General features: G+C 42.5%; 5 protein-coding genes across 10 annotated transcripts in view; 1 reads left to right on the forward strand and 4 right to left on the reverse strand.

Moving 5' to 3' along the window:
* Positions 1-20,586, forward strand: part of Flo2 (flotillin-2) — a 124,865-nt gene that overhangs the window by 96,111 nt on the left and 8,168 nt on the right. For 3 of the 5 annotated variants that reach the window (XM_043210075.2, XM_043210073.2, XM_043210074.2), the window contains exons 3-5: positions 16,828-17,015; positions 19,109-19,147; positions 20,223-20,331. In XM_043210075.2, the coding sequence (XP_043066010.1) occupies positions 16,828-17,015; positions 19,109-19,147; positions 20,223-20,331 (336 nt within the window). Of the gene's footprint in view, positions 1-16,827; positions 17,016-19,108; positions 19,148-20,192; positions 20,332-20,586 lie in introns of all 5 variants that reach the window. The other 2 variants (XM_043210076.2, XM_043210077.2) reach the window with 2 other exon arrangements.
* LOC138926776 (period circadian protein) lies at positions 654-1,276 on the reverse strand. Its single transcript, XM_070282143.1, has 2 exons — positions 932-1,276; positions 654-805 (listed from the first exon to the last, which is right to left on the reverse strand). Exons 1-2 carry the CDS (start codon positions 1,215-1,217, stop codon positions 690-692), a joined length of 402 nt encoding a protein of 133 aa, XP_070138244.1. The 5' UTR covers positions 1,218-1,276; the 3' UTR covers positions 654-689.
* Positions 2,709-4,709, reverse strand: LOC108119691 (glucose dehydrogenase [FAD, quinone]). Its single transcript, XM_017232985.3, has 2 exons — positions 4,090-4,709; positions 2,709-4,036 (listed from the first exon to the last, which is right to left on the reverse strand). The coding sequence occupies exons 1-2, from the start codon at positions 4,707-4,709 to the stop codon at positions 2,755-2,757; spliced, it is 1,902 nt and encodes a 633-aa protein (XP_017088474.1). The 3' UTR covers positions 2,709-2,754.
* Positions 6,035-8,071, reverse strand: Eo (Ecdysone oxidase). Its single transcript, XM_017232986.3, has one exon. The coding sequence runs from the start codon at positions 8,044-8,046 to the stop codon at positions 6,154-6,156; it is 1,893 nt and encodes a 630-aa protein (XP_017088475.2). The 5' UTR covers positions 8,047-8,071; the 3' UTR covers positions 6,035-6,153.
* On the reverse strand, positions 9,041-15,504 carry LOC108119714 (glucose dehydrogenase [FAD, quinone]). Of its 2 annotated transcripts, none has more exons than XM_017233019.3 (3): positions 15,327-15,504; positions 10,952-11,439; positions 9,041-10,889 (listed from the first exon to the last, which is right to left on the reverse strand). In XM_017233019.3, exons 2-3 carry the CDS (start codon positions 11,331-11,333, stop codon positions 9,391-9,393), a joined length of 1,881 nt encoding a protein of 626 aa, XP_017088508.1. In that variant the 5' UTR covers positions 11,334-11,439; positions 15,327-15,504; the 3' UTR covers positions 9,041-9,390. The 2 variants fall into 2 exon arrangements, with proteins under 2 accessions (XP_017088508.1, XP_017088507.1); XM_017233018.3 differs by having other exon boundaries at positions 9,042-10,889; positions 15,319-15,504.

Raw genomic sequence — 20,586 nt, forward strand, 5'->3', positions numbered from 1 at the left:
TTTTTATTTAAAGGTCGATCTACTTTTATTCAAAAGTTGTTAAACAATTAAGATTTTATCGGAAAATGAGAATGGTGCCAAAACAAGTCACTTTTTTTGGGGCGAGAGAACAGGTTTACTTTTTAGACCAAAAACTAATTCAAGTTTTTTCTATAAAAATCCTAAAACAATTAACATTTTTAAAGCGTTTTTTTTATTTTTTAAAATGTTTTTATATAAAAATTTAAAAAATACAAAGCCTTAGATTCTAAACTAATATTTTGGATCAACAGCAAACGACCTTTTTTTCTAAAAAATATTTTCATAAAAAAAAAAAACACACTTAGCTTATTTATTTAAAATATTTTGTATTACATCACTTGTTTTACTGTACCATGTCCTACAGTGGAACCATAGAGATAATGAAAGCGACCTGATTACAAGCACAGATAAGTCAGAAATCTCCCGATTTTCCGCAATTTATCGCACAATATATTAACACACTGTTGTCACCAGATAAAAACGTGTATCATAAACTCATTTTTAGCACTAATCTAAGGCACAAACAAAAAAAAAACAAGAAAACAAACAATTTAGCTTAACAAAGTAATTAAGAGAGTTGCTTAAAAATGCGCTTAAAAATTAGAGATAATTCGAATCTTTTTTTGGGGGGGGGGCGAGCAAGAATTCACTTTGGCGCCACCTGTCGGTCAGAGCCCGCTGTTCATGGCCGTGCGTATAAACGTAACGGGGGCGGGGGGCACGGCATTGGCAGCGGCGGCGATCAGGTTGCTAACGGGGGTCAGATTTAGACCAGCACTGAGATCTAGGAAAAATGATATATTTTATAAACATTAAACATTTATTTAAGAGTTGAAAATTAATAATTTTAATATTAAAATTTATTAATTTTAAAGCCTCTATGCTCCAACCAAGAGCTTTAAAAACTCACCCGAAGGATCATTAACTGGCAAGGGATTGGCTCCAGTTCCAGTGCCAGTTCCAATACCAGTTCCTGCTCCTTTGGCAGTTCCCGCAACAGGTCCCGCACCAGTTCCAGTTCCACTTCCCGTTAGTAGGTCCTGCGCAAAAAAGAACTGCTGCGGTGTGGCCAGGCTCTGGCTAAGGAGCGCCAGTGTGACCAGTAGCCTTATAATCGCCGGACTATTCGGATGCAGCGTCATCTTGCGTTCAGTGGCGGACGTGAACTGGCCAGCCACCTCGCCCGGCACTCGCATGAAAAGTCTCGAAAAAACCTTTTCCGATTGCCGATATGCGATTTGTGCGATTTAAGCCATGGCCCACTGAATCAAACTGGTCAAACTCGCTAACCGGCCGGGCCGAGCCGAGCTGCCATTTGCCATTTCAGTTCACTAACCGCTCATAAATTACCGTCCGCTGTGGTGAGAGAATTGTTAGACTGTTAAAATACTTCTTAAGGGCGAATGGGTATTGAAAAATGGGTATTTTTCAAAAACAAATAGACTTTAAACCAATAAAGTAATCACTTAAAATAGTGCCATAAAGAAAGAAAGCCTTAAACCCACTTCAAGTGGCTTTTAATCTCTCCAATAAAAAGACAATCGCAAATGTTGATGTTCCTCAATCACCCAACCAGCCGGCCAAGATAACCCGGGGGGAATCATAAAGCAAGACGTTGACCCAGTAAACAAAATAAGAATACAATGTGTCAGAGAGTCATTTACAAACCCAATGAACAACCCAATATACCCCATCCACTAAGCGGTCGAGCTAAAAATTTATAAATAACAGATTGCAAAATTGCTAAAGTTCAGAACCGCTGGGAAATAATATCCAGCTCAGCGCGACTAAATGGAGAAAATCAGAATTGAATTGAAAATGGAAAACTAGACAAGTCCGATTCCGCATAATGATTCCGCAAAAAGGCAAAACAAAAGACCAAACTGAATGCCAAGATCATTACCAAAGCAAATTAGCTGACCTGTGGAATGACAACAATGGAACGGGGCGAGATACATAGTCGGTGTGGTATGCCTCTAAATGGTATGGATACTGGCGGGCAAATATTTTAAATGGTACTTGCTAATCACAGTACTTGATTCCCAGGCACTTGGCTTGATTGGCTCTAAATAGGCCATATGTTGGGCCCTATTAGTCGGGTATGTTAGTTGGGCTTGGGAAAGGACAAGTAACTGAGACAATGGAGAGCCATTAATGCCCAGTACTTGTTGGATTTTCTTTCCATTTATCAAGCTTTGATTTATATAGGTTTAGGGAAAAATAATTAGAAGCTATTAATAACTGATACTTGTTAGATTTAATCTAATTTTAAAGAATTTTAACTTTAATTTTCCTTCAAACATGTAGCTTTAAGAATAGAAAGTGATCCAACTATGGGCATCTGTCTATAGTACCTAGTATTTGTCTATATAACTATAGAATCAGGAAGGAACACAGACAGTAATGCCAGACAGTAAGTAATGCCTATTTACATTACTTTTTCAATTTGATAAAATATTAATGAATAAAAAATATATAGCTTTAGACCAAAGTCTGTAAAGACAGTTATAATACCTAATACTTACCGGATGTTTTCTGGTTTTGAAAAACTCTGGTTATTTTCATAGATGAAAATAAAATATTAGAATTAATAGATAATACTATAAATAGTATTTCTTATTAATAACCCCATATTTGTCTCCTCTTCAGAATAACCCTTTTCGAAAGTTTTTAATGAAAAATATATATATGTATTTCCGAAGAAGAGCTAGAAGTCAATAGCATACAGAAGGCCTAGCTCCAACCACCATTCCTGTAGTGGTGCCAGTCCTGCTTGATGATGTCCGCCCCCCTCTCGGCCAGCATCAGGGTCGGAGCATTGGTGTTTCCGGTGGGGATGGTGGGCATGATGCTGGCATCGATGACACGCAGGTTGCGGATACCGCGCACCCGCAGGCGGGGATCAACGACGCCCGAGGGATCCGAGAGCGGGGCCATCTTGCAGGTGCCCACCGGGTGGTAGATGGTCTGGGAGTAGAACCGCGCCAGGCACTCCCAGAAGGCGTCGCTCAGGTACTCCACCTCCGGGCAGTTGCGCCACTCGTAGATGTTCATGGTGGCGTTGATGGCGCGCATCACCGGGGTCTGGGTCAGGCGGTGGGCCATCTTGAGGCCCTCGACCATCACGGCCATGTCGTGGGGGTCGTCGTAGTAGTTGGCGTGGATGCGGGGGTGGATTTTCGGGTCCTTGGACAGGATCTGGAGGTAGCCGCGCGACCTGGGCCGCATCACCAGCGGAGCGATCACAAACGAGTCCTGGTAGATCATCGGCTCGAAGGTGTCCGCAAAGTTGTCCAGGGTGATGGCCGCGCCACGGCGTCCGATCATGCCGCCGTCGGCGCCGTAGCCGTAGCTGCCCAGGAAGAGCTGGACATCGGGCCAGTCCTGGCGGGGGTCCTGGTAGCGGGTGCTGAAGAAGCCCATCACCTCGCTCACCGGCATGGCGTAGAAGAAGCTGTCCTTGCCCTGCAGGAAGTCCGCCACAGCCTCCTCGTTCAGCATCTCCGGCACGATGAATGACAGGTGGCGGTTCTGGTGCGCATTGAAGGTGTAGATGGCGCCCGAGGTGGATATATGGTCCTGCAGGTTGCCCCCTACGCCGGGCAGGTGCTGCACCACCGGGATGCCCAGCGGCTCCAGCTGCTCCCGGGGGCCCACGCCGCTGACCATCAGGAGCTGGGGGCTGGCAATGGCGCCGGCGGAGAGGATCACCTCCCGCTGCGCCAGAACGCGATGCTTCCCCAAGCCGTACTCGAAGACCACGCCCACGGCCCTCCGGGTGTCCGGCTCGATAAGGATCCGCTCCACGAAGGCCTTGAGGACGATGTCCAGGTTGGGGCGCTGCCAGCTGCGCCGGATGTAGCCCTTGTTGGCGCTGCACCGGAGGCCGTCCCGGAGGGTGCCGTGCGGTGGCGCGAATCCCGTCTGGGAGCGCCCGTTGAAGTCGCCGTCGGGATGGGCGAGGCCCAGCTGGTGCGCGGCCTGCATGAAGATGTTCAGCAGGGGCGAGGGGAACCTGTGGGGGATCTCTCCGTTATACCAGGTCCTTGGACTCTCCAGCCTCCTTACCTGTAGCGCTCCACGGAGATGGGGCCGCCGTGCCCGTGATAGGGATTGTGCTCGAAGCCCGGCACTCGCATGTCCTCCGTCTTCCGGAAGTAGTGCAGGACGTTGGCGTAGTCCCACCCCGGGTTACCCAACTCCGACCAGTGGTCGTAGTCGCGGCGGTTGCCCCGAATGTACATCATGGCGTTGATGGAGCTGCAGCCGCCCAGGACCTTGCCGCGCGGCCAGAAGCAGCGCTGGTCCTCCATCGCCAGGCAGTACCGGTCCGAGGGCTCCGTCGAGTACTTCCAGTCCCAGGGGCTGCGCTGGAACACCGGATACAGCTGGGGCAGGTCGAGGAGCAGCGGCTCGTCGCCGCCCGCCTCCAGCAGCAGGACGCTCCAGGCCGGGTTCTCCGAGAGGCGAGCCGCCAGTACGCAGCCCGCCGAACCTCCGCCAATCACTATGAAGTCATAGGACTCCCGCAGCTTTTCGATGTAGATGGAGCGCACTCGGTGGGCCTCATCCACAATGTCGGGTCGCTCCTCGACGAGTCCCTTGTTCAGCAACAGGATGACCATGGCCGAGGGCCCGAGGGTCAGCAAGAAGCGCCACATGGCCACGAAAGTGTTCATCGCCGTCATCGCGCAGAAGTCAACTGACTCGAATCGTAGAGTCACTTCCACGGGAGCCCTCTCTTTCCGGATTTGCTGAGGCAGCTGCTGCGAAATTCGCTGACCTCTTTCACAGTCCACTCTCCCGTAGCCCTTGGGGCTTCAATTCTTTCTAGAGTGCATTGACCCATATACATATAGGTTCACTCCAAGCCAGAAATTTCTGCAATCCCAGTCGAACATTTGGCCAAAAAAATGAGAATCTTACACAAGGTGTTGGGCGATTACTCAAGAATTTTAAGGGGGGAATAGGGTTCATTTGTTGCAAAATAAATATTATATTATATATAATAATTAATAATAATGTTAATGATAGTCTAGTATATTTTATGTTTATATATAGTATATAGTTTATACCATGAATTGGTTCTTTTAGTTTAAAAGCTATGATTGGACTTCGTTGCAGTTCTATTTATAGTATTTCTTGTTACATTACCTACGAAAACTATAGTTGAATAACGTTTTGTTCGGATTTTTAGCTTATCGTTTCAATATTTTTCTAGTAAAATGTCTAATAACATTTTTCTAATAATATATACAGATTGAAAGACATTAAAAAAAACCCTAATTAGTACCATAATCTTTCTTCATATTTTTTAACAACCAATAAACAACCTTTTCGAGAAATAGTTAAGAATATAATCTTTAATTTGTATGATATATTAAAAAAACGCTTTCCAGAGATACCTGGAAAATAGTTTATTGAGAATTTTGAATTTTGAGAATCAGAAACTGAAAATCTGTCAAATCAGTCGGTATAGCACTTTTTCAGATGAGTACCGACTTCTAAAATTATATCGATGGCGGTGATGATTAAAATATTTAGATAAATATTTGTAATTATTATTAAAGGTAGAAAAGTTTACAAAACTCAACTAACTTTGTGGGTATTTCACTGTTTATATTGTATTGGACTCTGGCTGTTTAAATAAATTAAATTTATTATATTAATTTATAAGGTTATAAACCTTAAAATATTATTGATTTATTTTAAAAGAGATCTGTATAAAGTTCTATAGATATTATAAAAATATAATTCTGCATGAACTCCCCATATAATAATTTCCTATCAACATCTTTAGGAACGTCATTTCAATGTCACTCAAGATAACACTAAACCATTTAATCAACTTCTCTGATATTTTCATTGTATAAATTATTATCTCTATATAGCTTTTTTCTTATTTCTTTAAAGCCCAAACAAAACCATAAACAAAAGGCTTGACCAAAACAAAACAAAAAATAAAAACAAAACCCCCAAAAGTGCTAACAATGCCAAAAATTTGATAAGCGTGTTTACAGAAATTCCAAAAAGAAGAGAGTTTATTAAACGCTAATTGCGAACTTGACACAAAGGCAAATACTTTATTCTTTTAAAACAAAAACAGTATGTAGTCTTAAATTAAAAAAAAACTTAACATTGCTGGAACACTTCATTGTTTTCTTGGCGATCCTCCAGTATCAGTTGGGCGCCCCTCTCGCCGATAATCATGGCGGGTCCGTTGGTGTTCCCGGCTGGCAGTTGCGGCATTATGCTGGCATCCACCACCCTTAGGGCCTTGACCCCCTGAACCCGCAACCTCTCGTCTACCACACCCTTTCCCACCTTTCCCAGGCGGCAAGTGCCCACGGAGTGCCAGGCTCCCACGTAAAAGCTACGGATGTAGCAGAGCCAGAAGTTATCCGAGTCCGGAAGATACTTGTTGCACTCCGGGAGAGGGGGGAGCCACAGGCGGAGGCCGCAGTGCCGGAAGGAGGGAGTCCCTGTCAGGTTTTGGATGAACCTCACAAAATGCAGGAGAACCTGCTGGTCTATGGGGTTCTCCCCGTAATGGTTTTCGATTCTGGGGGAGTCCGAGGGGTTTCTACTTCGGAGCCGAACTCTTCCCCTGGCCAGGGGCTTTAGAAGAGACCCCATGATCTGCAGGAGGTCTGCGCCCTGTAGAATGTCCTTCTGAGCCTGAACCAGTTCGTCCCGAAAGCCGAGATACCCGAAACTGCCAGAGCTGCCCTTCGGCAACAGAGTGTGAGCCACGACATGCAGATCGGGTTCTGCTGTGCGGGATTTGGGCATCCTCGCGTTGATGAACCCCATCATGGAGAAGCCAGTGGCCAGAGGTCCTTGCTGGCTCTCCAAGAGGTACTTGGTCACCGAAACGGGCGCAGTGGGCTGACTCACTCCCACCAGGGTGCTGTTTACTTGGCAGTTGCTGCCGAAAACCAGATACAAGGGCAGCATGCCATGATCCTGGAGGTTAAGGCCCACTGGCAGGTCCTTGATGAGGGGAATGCCCCATTTCTGGAGCTCTTCCCGAGGACCTATCCCCGAGAGAAGCAGCAACTTGGCGGAGTTTATGGTCCCAGCACTTAAAATTACTTCTCTGGAGGCCCTTGCGGTGTACAGTCTGGAGTTAAGGGAGTAGGTAACGCCTATGGCTCGGTTGTCCATGAAGAGAATTCTCTGGGCCTCTGCCCCACGTACCACCTTCAGGTTGGGCCTTCGGTTCACACCATCTCTGGCCAAGTACAGGCGCCCACTGCTGGCCCTGCGCGCCTGGTTGAGGGTCACTGGGACCCGGTGGGTGTACCCGTAGCTGGAACCCGCTATCAGGGGTCTCTGGACCTTGGGAATTCCAAACTCGTGGACGGCAGAGTACACCAAGTTGGCCAGCTTGGAGTTCAGTCTGTCGACTTCGAAGTAGGAGAGGTTCAGTGTCCCGAGGAGCCGTCTGTAGGACTTTTGCACCTGCGACCAGCTCCAGAGGCTAGAGTTCCAGCTGTCGAAGTTCCTGGGGGTACTGGGTATGAATATGTTCCCGTTGATGGCCCCCGTACCGCCCATCATGCGTCCATGCCACCAGGAGCAGCCCAGCGGCGGCTTCATGGCCCGACAGCAGCTCGGGTTCACCTCCGCCCGGTCCAGGAACATGTAGCGCTCGTCCTGGTGAAGGGAGCCACTCAGGCCGAACATTTCCGACTCCAGGGGAGGCAGGTCGCCCGCTTCCAGCAGCAGTATCCTTGCCCCGCACGTCTCACTCAGTCTGCTCGCCACAATGGAGCCGGCACTGCCCGACCCGATCACTATATAGTCGTAGGACTCCTCCTCCTGGGCAGGATCGTGCTGCAGGGGCCAAGCGGAGCTGTTGGCCAACGCCAGACTGGCCGAGTCCAGGGCCGAGGCCACCGCCTCCATCAGACTCAGCCCGTATCCATTGCTGTCCACCGTGAACTGGCCCAGAGCCCCGCTCGGCGACAGGACCATAGCCACAAAAGCCAGCAGAGTTCGCCGTACACCTCGGTCGCCCATCTTAAACTGATTTTACGGCCGTGTGCTGCCGTGCAGTATGCTTGGGAGTGTAAGATAGCCCCAGCATTATCACGATTATTAAATTTAACATTTTACTCCACTTTCTGTTTGTCCAGTCATTATAAAGATAATATAGCGAGTGGGAGGGATCTTCGGGGGAAGTCGAAGTTGGTGTACTCTTTTGAAAGCTTTTGAGAATATTTTTGTACTTCAAATTCTTTTGTATCTTTTTATGTTGTCTTTATATTTAAAATATATTTCTATTTTTATGGTTTAGGAGATCCTTACATAAACCAATAGATAGGCCCTCTGTCTCTGCAATTCTTTATATCTTAGGCTTTTATCATTTGATTTTTGAGAGGAATACCATATCCTTCGTAAGAATTTTAATACTATTTTTATTGTTTAAAGATTTTGTTAAAATTTATGTAGATAGACCCCTAAAGAGTCTTAGATCCCTCATATATGGCCCCTATATACATACATATCTGTATTAATCTCTATATCTCATGAGATGAGCATCCCATTCCCAACTCCCAGTTTAATTAATCAAAAATCTGCCTAAAAATTAAAAAGAATATATATTATTTAAACTTTCAGAAAATCATAATACCCGCAATAAGGGTATACTCCACACAAACTCTGAATTTCTTGACTGAAACACCTGGGGCGATAAAAACAGCACACAATTGTTATTTTCGGTGAAGCATAAAAACAAAACATAAAATAAATTGTATTCACTTTTTGACAATATTAATTTTTATGAATAATTCTGTATTTGTTCGCGATTTTGTTTCTGTTATTTTGAATCTCAAGAGATCTCTCAATTCTGAGACAATAGAGGGGGTTTAAAAATATAGGATTTAAATGAAAATAAAATCAAATATTTTCAGAGCTTATATTCCTGTATTACATGACAAATATTATGCAGCTTTATAAAGCTAAAAATTAATCCCCTGTAGTAATTAATTTTAAGCTGAAATCTATTAAAAGTAGTGTGGTTTTATTGCATTTTCATAAATTTAAAAATAAATACAGGGTTTGGCTTAAATATACAAAAAAAAAAAAAAAGAGAATGTAAGGTTTTAATGTAAATCATTTAATTTTAAAAATTTAAAACTAAGTCATGTACACTATTCGAGTATAAAGACATTCACAAGCCAGACACTCAAGATTCATACTCAGTCGGTCATTCAGACACTCGGAAACACTCACAAGCACTCACAGGTTAGATTGTGGGCTTTTTGGAAAGTGACTTCTCAGAAGAATCGTATCTGAGAGTTCTTCCAACAAACCAACAGTCGGAAACACCCAAAACTAAGACCCTACCACTCCGTTCTAAGACTACACGATGGTGTTTTTGATCCAAAACTCCTTGATCATGTCGCTGCCCTTCTCGGCGATCATGATGACCGGGGCATTGGTGTTGGCGGAGACCAGCTTGGGCATGATGCTGGCGTCGATGACCCGCAGGCCCCGGATGCCGTACACCCGCAGCTTGGCGTCCACCACGGCGTCCTTGTCCCAGTAGGGGCCCATCTTGCAGGTGCCGACCGGGTGGTAGATGGTGGACGTGTACCGTCGGATCATGCACTCCCAGAAGGCGTCCGTGAAGAGCGGCACCTGCTCGCAGCCCGGCCAGCGGATGCTCGAGAGCCGCGAGCCGAAACGCTGCATGGCCTTCGTCCGGGACAGGGCCACGGCGATCTTGACGCCCTCGATCAGCGTCTTCATGTCGAAGTCGTCGGTCAGGTAGTTGGGGAAGATGTACGGGTAGTCGAAGGGGTTACCGCTCCGCAGCCGGATGCTGCCCACCGACCGGGGCCTCAGCAGCATTGGGATGATGCTCCAGGCGTCCCGGTTGTTGATCGGTTCGAAGACGGCCCTGTAGAAGGACTCGGTCAGGCCGTGTGCCTTCCGCAGCTGGGAGCCCCCGTCGGAGTTCGTGGATCCCGACACGAAGTGGAACTCGATGTCCGGCCAGTCCATCGAGCTGTTCGCATACTTGGTGTTCACGTAGGCGAGTCCCTCGACTCCGCCAAGAATGGTCAGAGGTCCTTGCCCGAACACGGCGTACTGCAGGACCGTGGACATGGTGTGGAAGCGGTTCTCGACTATGGAGACCGGCTGGTTCACCAGGAACGTCAGCCCGCCCAGCCCGATGTGGTCCTGCAGGTTCTCGCCCACACTCAGCTCCTTGATCAGCGGTATCCGGTGCTTGGCCAGCTCCTTCCGCGGGCCCACGCCGCTGAGCATCAGCAGCTGGGGGCTGTTCACCGAGCCGCCGGACAGCACCACCTCCTTGGTGGCCCGCACGTGGTACAGCTTCTGATCCTTGACGAACTCCACGCCGAAGGCCAGCTTCGTCACCGGATCGATCATAATCCTGGTCACGTGCGAGTTCATGGAGATGTGGAGGTTGGGCCTCAGCCTGGCCGGGCGCAGGAAGGCCTTCGAGGTGGAGCAGCGTGATCCCCGTCGGGTGGTGCCTTGGGCGATCATGAATCCGGTCATCTTCTCGCCGTTCAGGTCCCGGTTCTCGTAGCCCATCTCCACGCCCGCCTCCACGAAGCTGGCGGCCAGCGGGGTGTGGTAGGGCGCCTCACCCACGGTCAGGTATCCGCCCGTGGCGTGGTACGGCGTGTTGGCCAGGTACTGGTTGGTGTTGTCCTCCGACTTCTTGAAGTAGTAGAGGGCGTCGCGGTAGGACCAGCTCGGGTTCCCCATGGCCTCCCAGTTGTCGTAGTCGTGCTTGGATCCCCGCAAGTACAGCATGTAGTTGAGGACAGAGCTGCCGCCCAGGACCTTGCCACGCGGCCAGTTGCAACGTCCTCCCTGCATAGCTAAGGGGTGTGGAATACCAGGATTAGGAACGGACGAACTCACTCCTCGAATGTCAACTCACCCAGACACGAGGTTCCCGAGGGCTCCGTCTTGTACTGCCAATCGACCTTGGACAGCTGCAGGTAGCCGGCCATCAGGGGCACGTCCGTGAGCTCCGTTTCATCGCCGCCAGCCTCCAGGAGCAGGACGTTCCAGTTCTCCACCTCCGTCAGCCGGTTGGCCACCACCGCCCCCGCCGACCCGGCGCCTATCACTATGAAGTCGTAGTGGTCGAGGATCTCGTCGCCGCCTATGTCGCTGGGCTTGGACTCCGGATCGATGATCTCCTCGTACTGAAAGTAGGCCACCGCGGCCATCAGCATGGGGATGAACCAGCTGTTGCTGGTGGCCGCCGTGACAGCTCCTCCGATCGCCGAAGCGGCTCCCGCAATCGCCGAACTCATTCTGTGTCTGGGGCCTTAGGTTTTCGGGGCTTTTTCGGGGTCTTGGGCGGAAATAGGTCGCTCGTTCGGTTTACTGGCCAACTTCCAAGTGTTTTCGGCGGCGTGACTGCAATGACAAGTGGGTTGCTGGTCAGTTGAATGTCGAAGAAGTGCTTAATGGAAATTGGATAGTGCCGGACTGGCTCAGCCAGGCAACCGGGTTACCAGGTGACAGCAGGGTGCGATTTTCATGCTCAATATTTTGATCACGAGTCCCCCGCCCCCGGCACACACCTGGCATCCCAGCGATCGCAGCGATTTCGTAACTTGGAAATTATTATGCATACTCTATACTATGTACGACATGTCCAATTTCCCCCATGTCCAAGGGCCGTAACTCTGTTGTGCTAATCGTGAGCAAGATCTGAAAGCTAATTGATAGTCTCTCCCTGAATTAGGGTAATACTTGTGGGGATTAATCGTCAAAAATAGACCTTCAAAAAAAAATTAAAAACCTCTTACTACACATGCTCTTTCTATATCCATACGAACTTCGTAACTCTCTATATATCCCATAATCCCCCAAAAGCTAAATGACAATCTTTCCCCGGATTAGGGCATTATCTTTAAAGATGGTAACCAGAAAAAAACATTTAAATAAAATTTTAAAAAATATATCGGTTCAAGCGGAGTTGAACCTCTTACCAGGCTACTTTTTGCTTATTTCAGATCCTTAAGGGTAATAAGGGTAAGAGTAATACTTTTAAATCAACAAAATTGAAGATAAAACAAATAAAAAGACATTAAAAGTACATTTTTTTAAGAAGAGGCGAAGAGGCTCGACCTCTGTAGGCTTACAACATGTATTTATTTCAATCCCTCTCCAAAAACCCCGTAACTCTATTGTGATAATAATGATTATATAACCTAAAAGCTATTTACATAGTAGTGTCCCCTTAATTAACTTTTTTTTTCAACTTTTGGGCATGTAATTGAAAAAGGAGATAAATATAAATATTTTATAAAATGTACCTCAGCGTAGTCGAACCTCTTTTAAGATCTGTCCCATTCAGAATATGTATCTTCTTTTAAGTCAGATTAGAATAATATTTCTGAATATTTTGAAGATTTTAACAGAAGAAAATAAAAAAATAACTATCTGGACAGATTCGAACCTCTCACCAGTCTTAGTCTTCTCTTCAGCCCCATTAGGATAATAATACTCTTAAGGCTTAACAAAAAAAAAAGACTATTAAACAAAGGAAACTTTTGAGTAAAATTTTTAAAAACCATCTAGAAAGACTCGAACCCCTCAGTCTCAGTCTTCTCTCTCAGTTTCAGTTTCGCTTCGTTTAGTTTAATTAATTCTGTTTGTTTTCAATTATAAAATAAATATGTTAATTTCCCTTTCATAAATCTTTCGCGTCACGTGCTCTTCATTACTGGCTGATGGATTGTATCGTAGAGATACCGGAGAGATGTTATAAGAAAGAGGTGTAATATGAGAGTTTTGGGGTTGAGGGGCCTCCCCCACAAAAGTGAAATCTTCCACGCTATTATAAAACTTTACTGGGCACCCGAAAAAAAAACAAATATTTTGAAAAAAAAAAAAATGGAAATCTTTAACCAAAAGCCGAACCAGCAACTTTTCACTCCCGTGGCAGCCGCGACATGCAACAATTGAGATGCACAATCCACACTCGCCACACCACAGCTTCACTCGAACTTGAGACGAGCTTGCAACCAGTTTGACAAAGTACAGTGGGACTTCTATAAGTGGAATGATCTATAAGAGCATTCATGTGCGTTTTTTGAGAGGGAGGGTTTAGAATCTAAGCCTAAGCATCTACCTACCAGAAAAAAGTATCTAAAGCTGTATTTAATAGTATCTAATAGTATCTAAAAGTATCTAAAATATATTTATATTCCTAGAATTCTCTAGGTGAGTCTTGTTTTAATTATAATTAGCAGATCTTTGTTAATAAATAAATACATTTTTTTCCAAAGGAAATTGTTCTAGATAGAAGCTTAAGTTTAGATCTTTAAAATGCTTATACTTTTAACAAGAAAGCAAAGCTAACTTCGGGCGGAGCCGAAGTTGATATACCCTTGCAGTTAAAACCGGATATATATCGCAAACATCGGATATAGTTGGCCGATCCTTATGGGAATAGGAATATATAATCCAATATTTTACAATACAAAATCTAAAAAAAATCCCAAACTTCTATCTTCAAAAATACGAAAGTTGATATTTCTACCAAGTACCATTTCCGATCGTTCAGTTATATGGCAGCTATAAGATATAGTCGGCCGATCCTAATGAAATTTGGTAGGTCGGATCAACTGACCAAATATATAATCTGTACCAAGTTCCAGCTTTCTATCTTCAAAAACACGAAAGTTGGGTCATTTCCGATCGTTCAGTTATATGGAAGCTATAGGATATAGTCGGCCGATCCTTACGAAATTTGGCATGTCGTATTATTTTGCCAAAAATAGCTCTCATGTCAAATTTGAACTCTCTAACTCTAAAAACACCAAAGTTATACCATTTCCGATCAATCAGTTATATGGCAGCTATAGGATATAGTCGGCCGATCCGGGCCGTTCCGACTTATATACTGCGTGCAAAGGAAAGAAGGGTGTGTGCAAAGTTTCAAGACGATAGCTTTAAAACTGAGAGACTAGTTTGCGTAGAAACAGACAGACGGACAGACAGACAGACGGACAGACGGACAGACGGACATGCTCATATCAACTCAGGAGGTGATCCTGATCAAGAATATATATACTTTATAGGGTCGGAGATGTCTCCTTCACTGCGTTGCACACTTTTGGACAAAATTATAATACCCTCTGCAAGGGTATAAACAGGTGATCATCACTTGACAAAAATATAAAAACATTTAGTTACGATTTTTTAATAAAAATTAGTTTTCTAGGGCTAATGTTTTGTTTTTTGTTTACTAAGTTTAAAATTTGTTACTGATATTTTATAACACGTAGGCTTAATTGTGATGTATAATCTTCAATTATACTAAAGTATTGATTATAACTAAATTTAAATGTTTAAAAATACTTCTCATATTTAAAATTGGTCTCTAAACTTTGTTTTATCAAAACCATATATTATATTTAATATTTAAGATCTAATCACAAAACAAGTCTTGTAAAATATTGAAACTAAGTTTAAAAAATATTGTCAGTGTTGTAAAGCTAACAATGAAACCCATCTGCAAGTTCGCGTTATGCAAGCTGGACTGTTAAATTTTTTTCTTAATATTTTTTTTTTTTATTTATGTTTCCGTTTGGCTTGTTAGGCTTTGGCTTTTCAACGAGAAGTTGGGAAGAAATAGGCATTTCCTCTTGCCTGCCAATTTTTTTGCATAATAAAAGTCTAGTAGGCATTTAGATGTTGTTGTTAGTTAGTTGCTAGTTGTTGTTGTTGCTGCTTCAACTGGTGGCAATTACAAGTGTTGTTGTTGTTGCAAACAGGTTGCTGATGGAAGAGTTGAATGTGCTGCCTGCCGCCGATCAAGTTCAAGGTACAAAACAAAGCTACCAAGAGACGCCAGTGCTGCGACTGTGACGCCGGCAGTGCTGCCTTCAACGAGGCACTTACAAAAAAAATAGAAAAAACACACCACACACTTGGAAAAAAAAAATTGGGTTGGTAAATGGTACGGTAAACACTTGCCAAAGAGAAATGCATAACAGAAAGCAACAACAATAGAGCAACCGTAATAAAGAAGAAGAAAAGAGCGGCATGAATCACTTTCGTTGAGAAAGCTTCTGCGTAGGCGGCGCTGTCGCTGCCACAGTCGCTGCCGCTGCCGCTGCCGGCGTTTGGTTCAGAATTTTTGTGCGTATTCTTTTTTTTTTTTTTTTTTTTTGTTTAAGCCTTGTTTCTTGTTCTTCGTTTACTTTGATTTCTTTTTTTTTTTACGATTTTTTTGCGTTTGGCACACTTTTTTTCGCCCTGTGTTTGTTTTCTTTTACTTACACACTCACTTGAGCTTGTTCTCTCTTTTTAACACACTTTATTATTTTTTAGAATTTTATTTTGATTTTTTTCTTCAGTTTTTGTTTATTTAAACCGTTTTGAGGTTTTGCGCATGCGCGCCTGGCGTTTGAGTGGAAGAGCAGGAGGTTTCTGTCAAAAAAATACAAGCGACCTCACGCTTCGAGGTTCGCTGGCCGAATAAAAGGCAAAAACAAAAAAAATATAGACAACTCCAAAGACATGGCCACTCTCTCTCTTGGACTCTCTTTCAAACTCTTACTCCCTGTCTCTCTCTCTCTCTATCTCTCGCTTGGAGCGACTCCAAGTGGGCCTGGCTTCCTTGGCTCAGAAGAGAGTGATTGATGATTGAGCCCTTTTGACAGTTTGTCGGTTAGTTTTCCGCCTTCAAGCCGGACAATTACTTCCTGGACGTGCAGTTATATCTCTTGGATCGACTTTGGACTTAGTGACGTGTTTGCCGGCACGTAGACCCATCACACCACACCAAACCACCTCCACACCGACACACGCATTGCTGGCGAAATGCTTTCACTCTTACTATTTGGTCAACTGGCCAAAGTCTGGGCCAAAAAGCTTTTTCGGCCGCCATGCACCTGGTCAGAGGTGCCTACCACATGGCAACACCTTTTTGTGGGTCACTGTGACGTCAGTCTTACCAAAAGAGGAAGTTGTAGAAAAAGGCTTGGTTTTTTTAGTCTAAAAGAAGCGTTTTTTGCATGAAAACCTCTCTTGGGTGGACAGTTTGTGGAGTGAGCCAAGTAAAATATACTAAAACTTGATAAATATGACAATTACATAGAAAAACTCTGTTAAGCGGGCAGGGTAGGGACCTAATAATCCCAAAATTTTACATTTTAAGTCCCCAAACTTTTAAAACTTCTGTAACTTTAGATAAAGGGCCACCCTCTCTTAAGCGGACAGGCTAGAAAGTCAATGCACACCAAATTCTTTTTTCAAAATAACTTCTGCAACGTGCAAGAGTCAACCAACCTCCCCTAAGCGGACAGTGTATAGAGTCTATATTATGGTATTAAAATACCTACAAGTACCTACCTAAAATTTAGCAAATAATATAATTTAAAAGCCAACCCCTGCATATAAGACTCTACAACTTTAATAAAAAATCCAACCTCTCTTATGCGGACAGATTAATGCCTCACTAATTATCTATTAAAAGTAAACTTATAGACGGTCTGAAAGTCAAAAATACCATCAAATATGATAAATAAGCAAATAAAAATGCAAACCTCTCTTAAGCGGACAGGATAAAATACAAATGAAATGGAATATAATTTTATAACCTCTGGAGGTATTATAACCTCTGGAACTATAACGAATTAATCAACCTCTCTTAAGCGGACAGGTTATAGCCGCGATAAACCGAAAACTTATTTTTATTTTCAGATATTACAATTAGAAAGCAACCCTCTCTTGAACGGACAGATTTTTTTTCTAACCTCACTTTTTGCCATTTCTCTCCAATTCCAGGTGGCTGCTGCGGTTCTACCAAGAAGCGGACAATTGTGGGCGGCTGGGCGTGGGCCTGGTGGCTGGTCACCGATGTCCAGCGTCTGTCCCTGAACGTGATGACCCTGAATCCGATGTGCGAGAATGTGGAGACCGCCCAGGGTGTCCCCCTGACCGTTACGGGCGTGGCTCAGTGCAAGATCATGAAGGTACGATTCGAAATATACGTCGATCGAAATGGAAATTTTTGGGCAACCCCTTTTTTTCTCTTCTGCACCCCAAAATCTGAGCGAAAGTGATTGAAGCTTGGCCGAGTTTTCTTTTAGGTTCTATTGAGTTCTATTTCTGCAAGATTTGTTCGAGTTTGATTTTTGTTTTCGATAATTCTCGATATATAGATAAATAATATTAATCCTTAGTCGAACTAGAGCGCCAAAAAGTAGTGAGTTGGTATCCTGCCTGCACCAGTTATTGGATTGTTCATATATATACATATATATCTCCGTATCTATTTAACCAATTTGTATGGAACTTGTTTTAATCCAATCTTTGGCTCTTTTTTGTTTTGTTTGTGCATCTTTCCTCTCGTAAAATACAAAAATACACACCTTATATACCTATGATTCCTAAACGTGTTCCAAAGTAAACAATCGAAATATCCTGAAACCCATCGAATGTATATTTAGCCTAGCAAGTGCTCTCAATCTGAACACCGCCAAGTAAGTTGCGATCATCCATCCCGGCGATTTATCTTAATTTTCTAAAAAAAAGAAAAAAAATATTTTAGTAGATATAGTCTTAAATCACATGTAGAATTCATATCAGTTGGCACAATATTATTTATAGTCTAGTTTTTGTTTCAGATTTTATTTAAGCTAGATGATGGCCAATTCAAAATTATAGTTTAATTTCTTTAAAAAAAAAAACAACCTCTTACCGGACAGTTCTCACTTCTACTGATCATTTCAAATAAATAATTTTATTTCTTCAAATATTTAATCCAAAACATAAGTATGTCCTTATAAACCACATAGTTTATTGTCTTGAACCGATTTTCCCAATCCCAATCACTATGATACGTTAACTATGAGATAGTCTCTCAGATAATGAGTGAAACAGTGTTGTATAACAAGGCCATTGTTAACCCTTAAACTCTGACTAGGGCTTAAGGGGTTATATACAGTTGTACCGCGCAAGAATATGGAATTTTATCGATTTTTTTTTGACACCATAAAAAATATTTATGAAAAATGTTTTACCGACGTTGTTTAGTACATGTTTCTGGGTACCTAATTAAATTTTTTCATAAAAAAATATTACATAACAAAAATGTTATAGCCGAATTCCCGAATCGTCTTTTTTCGATGGTGTCTTGCGGTGGACAGGATTTCTCGAAAACGGTTCATCCGAAATCAAAAATTCAAAAAAGTTTAGTTAGTATATTGTATTGTCTAGTCCGTGAACGAGGGATTTTTAAAAATTTTGATTCAAAAAAAAATGGCGACGTTTTTAACAAAAAATGTACTTTTTCAGGGTATAAGATTTTCGTTTTTTGTTCTTTAAAAAAGGAGTTTTCAAAAAAATGGAAAATCCCTCGTTCACGGACTAGCTAATATCATAATAAATAAGTGGTCAAAATTTGGTGTTGATCGGATTAGTATTTTTTTAGTAATCGTGTCCACCGCAAAGGTAACTTCCCAAAAAAAAGATTCTGAGATAATCGCGTTTAAAGTTTCAAGTTTGTTCAAGTTTTATATGCAGATAGTGCGCTATAAATAGCTACAGCTTCGGTTCTAATGCTCCGATCATTATGCATTTTTGTGAAAGTATTCCCAATAGAATATACTTTAAGAATATGCAAAAAAAAAAAAATCGATTTTTTCATATATCACAACTGTATATAACCCCTTAATTAAGCCTACTGAATTAAAATTATATAATGTCCTCTATAATTGTTATCAACATGTTTATATAATTGAAATTGAAAAAAGTACTCCCATACATACTTTAAAGGTTAAATATATTTAAAAAATTAATTTGCCAAATCACTTTACTCTTTACAACACTGGAGACTACCTTATAGTTATTGTTTCCTGCCCTACCACACTGTGAATAATTATTCCAATTCATTTGAATTTTTGCCATTAATTTTCACACTCCAAAAATTAAAGCACTTTCAAATCACTGTCTTGATAACCCACAAAAATCACAGACTGGCAATTATGATCGATTTCTTAGACCACAAGATAGCCTGCCTCAAAATTATTTGATCACTTTTAATTAATTTCATTCGATTTTGCAGTCATCTTCGTATAAAAGTAACGATTATCATAATGACGAGGTACGTTTATTATTGCATTTATATGATTTCCACCTGGGTTTATTATTTATGTTTTCTCTGGCCTAATCATCTAATATTTAATGTATAATATTTATGTTATATGCCATGCACTTACCCACACACCACACACACACACCACCTCCCATCGAGCACAAAACCAGGAAAAAGTTAAGGAGCCATTATCCATATTTTAAATATTATAAGCATGTGCTTTATTTGTGCTTTTTTTTTTTAAAGATTATTGTTTGTGTATGGCTTTACGTTTTTTGGTTTGCATAAAAAATTTCATTCAATCATCATCATCAGAAGCTGAGGAGGAAGAAGAAGGAGAAAGAAAAGTACAATCTGCAAATTATACAAAAGAATAAAAAAAATTATATATATGTATAATAAAAAAAAAATATAAAAATTTAACGAAGCCTTGTTGATCTTTGTATTCTACTCTCTTTTTTCTCTACTTTCTTTTCACCAAAAAAAAAAATCGACAATCGAAAAAAACCAAAACCCTGCGACCGATCGTTCAACGTTCAACTCATCAATTAATCCGCAACTAACTGTAACTGTATCCGAAATCAACTAAAATTAAATCAAAAAACAAAAAAAAAAATCCAAAACCACACACACATGCATTTAAAAAAACAAAAATCATTACAAAACCGAAAAAAAATTATAAAAATGAAAAAAAAAAAAAATACTGCTCCTCTACCGTTACTGCTACTGTTACTACTACCGTTACTGCTCTGGTTGCTGCTGTTACCGTTACTCCATGTATCGCTCTATATATCTATATATATATATACATATATATCTATTTCTGTCTCTCTCTCTGTCTCTGTGTGCATGTGCGTGTGTGTGGGTGAAAAAATTTAATAAAAAAAAAATTGGTATAAAAATTGAATAAAAAATAAATAAAATAAAACCCAATTGGATCGAACCTGCAAAACCTTCAATCACACACATGCACACCAAATACACCCACACACCACACTGACACACTGACACAATGACGTACAAACCCACACACACAAACACAAAACACCTACAGATGATGAATGTTTATTATTTCCACCATCAGGCCGACGAACTTCTGGGAACTGCCAGCGAGCAATTCCTGGGCAAGAGCGTCAAGGAGATCAAGCAGACGATCCTGCAGACCCTCGAAGGACACCTGCGCGCCATATTGGGTGAGTCATCACTTTTATTTTTAACCGTTAACTATTTTAATAGAGAATTACACTTATTTAAAGCCTACTTTTAGGCTTCAAGTGTTCCAAAAAAAGCTTCCAACAATAAGGAGGGTTTATAAGGTTAATTCGGTGGCACAGCGAGCAAGATACTGATTAAATTAAGCGTAATTTAATCAATTGAATTTCCATTCAAAAATTAAACATTCGAAGAATATTTTTGTAAATCATTGAGAAATATTGAAAATTAACCGC

This window comes from Drosophila bipectinata, chromosome XL (genome assembly GCF_030179905.1).
Source record: "Drosophila bipectinata strain 14024-0381.07 chromosome XL, DbipHiC1v2, whole genome shotgun sequence".
Lineage (NCBI taxonomy): Eukaryota > Metazoa > Arthropoda > Insecta > Diptera > Drosophilidae > Drosophila > Drosophila bipectinata.